Here is a 1,845-nt window from a genome sequence, read left to right on the forward strand (position 1 = left end):
AGGGAGAGAGAGAGAGAGAGAGAGAGAGAGAGAGAGAGAGAGAGAGAGAGAGAGAGAGAGAGAGAAAGAGAGAAATGATGTAACATTACACAAACCTACCAGAGCAGACATCAGATTCCGCGTCTTTGATGAAGCCCACTTGACATCCACACGTGAAGCTGCCATTGTTGTTCACACACTCGCCAATGTCCGCACAGATATCTCCACTGCCGGAGTATATGCATTCGTCAATATCTGTAAGACATAGAAATGAACATGAGATCCCAACTCATTACCCTGATCTAACAAACACATTTGTCGGTATATGCAGGTATAACGGATAGTGCTAGAGGCTTACTGATATTGAGGATGATATGTCAATGTCTATAAGGTCATGTCTACGACAAATAAATAACAACAGAATGCGTACAAGGTAACATACTCACCATTGCATGTTACTCCATCGCCGGTGTAACCTGGGTTACNCACACACTACACGCACACACACACACACACACACACACACACACACACACACTCACACACACACACTCTCCCACACACACACACACTCACTCACGCACGCACGGACGGATATTAGACCCACTGAGTATACGGGTGTAATAATAACAACCCAACAAAACTTACCATAGCATACGCGATCTTTATTACGCACGCTGAGAGTGAAATCGGTGCTCTCGCGGTCCGATACCAGCACACAGACGATTACACTCACAATACTACAGTCTGCAACATAGAATACGCACATATATTCATACATTCGCATCTATTCTCGTATCTATTACGTTTAGTGAACCTGCTCATGATAAGCACATCACTCTATAAAACCTAAACTCGGTCACTTACCCTGGTAGTTAGGAGTAGTATCCACATGTTTATTATCAGGTGTATGTGTGCACAGCTCCTCATTCAAGACATTCAGTGGTTCATTTCCTGCAGTAGGATAAATCACATAATTGCGCCAGTATCGAACCTTCTTACGTCGCCATAGAGAAGGATCAAGCTAATGGCCAATGGAAGTAGGAGCAACCTGTAGCGATGGGGCGAGAGCTGTTAGTTTCTCCAGACGCTCATTTCAGTACTACAGACATCGATTTCTAACAGTAAATTTGGAAAATTAGTAAGTTACAATCGAGGTTTCATAGGGTTCGTAATTAAGCGTTCATAAATGACGGCTTTTTGTTGTATTAACTGATTTTGTGGTATTGATTCTTTGGCGGTAATGCATCCCCCTCTGAATTCGCACTTCTGAGTGTTTCTCATTGGCCATCATAACACTATAATAATAACTCATCATACTACACCTACCAATAATGGCTGAAAGATATCTACTCTTGCAACAACGTGGTAGGCCTATAGGCTGAGTCTGCTAACCCTGTTATATATTATCGAACTGTGGCGAGTATAAAAAGGTAATATAGGTAATATAGGTAAAAAGGTATTTAAACAAATAGGTTAAAGAAGACATGCGTGACTACATTACAGTGATAGTGCATGCATATACGTGTTAGAAATGCGACATAACATAGAGTCAACTCACCATCGTGACACATCAGAGGGCCGACAAAATGATGACCTTCCTTCTCATAATTGTCAGTGTCCCCAAAGGTGACACGAGTAATCGGGAGATGCAACTTGTTGGTAACAATTCCGAAGTCTTGCTTCCAATCGCTTTCGTAGTTAGCATCACAGTTGCAGCTTGAATAAAAGAAATTCTGTTTTATATAAAAGTGCGTTTAGTTGTATATGCTATACTTATATACGCGTGATATAAATAAACAAGAGCTCTACCCTTGCAGCTCTGTCGCGGAGCTAAAGATTATATATATATATATATATATATAT

General features: G+C 41.1%; 1 protein-coding gene across 1 annotated transcript in view; it reads right to left on the reverse strand.

Moving 5' to 3' along the window:
* Positions 1 to 1,845, reverse strand: part of LOC106821471 (adhesion G protein-coupled receptor E2-like) — a 17,624-nt gene that overhangs the window by 3,307 nt on the left and 12,472 nt on the right. The window contains exons 6-8 of the mRNA XM_014826295.1: positions 847 to 933; positions 426 to 464; positions 100 to 234 (exon numbers count right to left, since the gene is read on the reverse strand). Coding sequence (XP_014681781.1) covers positions 100 to 234; positions 426 to 464; positions 847 to 933 — 261 coding nt within the window. The remainder of the gene's footprint in view (positions 1 to 99; positions 235 to 425; positions 465 to 846; positions 934 to 1,845) is intronic.

Source organism: Priapulus caudatus, unplaced genomic scaffold (assembly GCF_000485595.1).
Source record: "Priapulus caudatus unplaced genomic scaffold, Priapulus_caudatus-5.0.1 Scaffold75, whole genome shotgun sequence".
In the NCBI taxonomy this organism is placed as follows: Eukaryota; Metazoa; Priapulida; class Priapulimorpha; order Priapulimorphida; family Priapulidae; genus Priapulus; species Priapulus caudatus.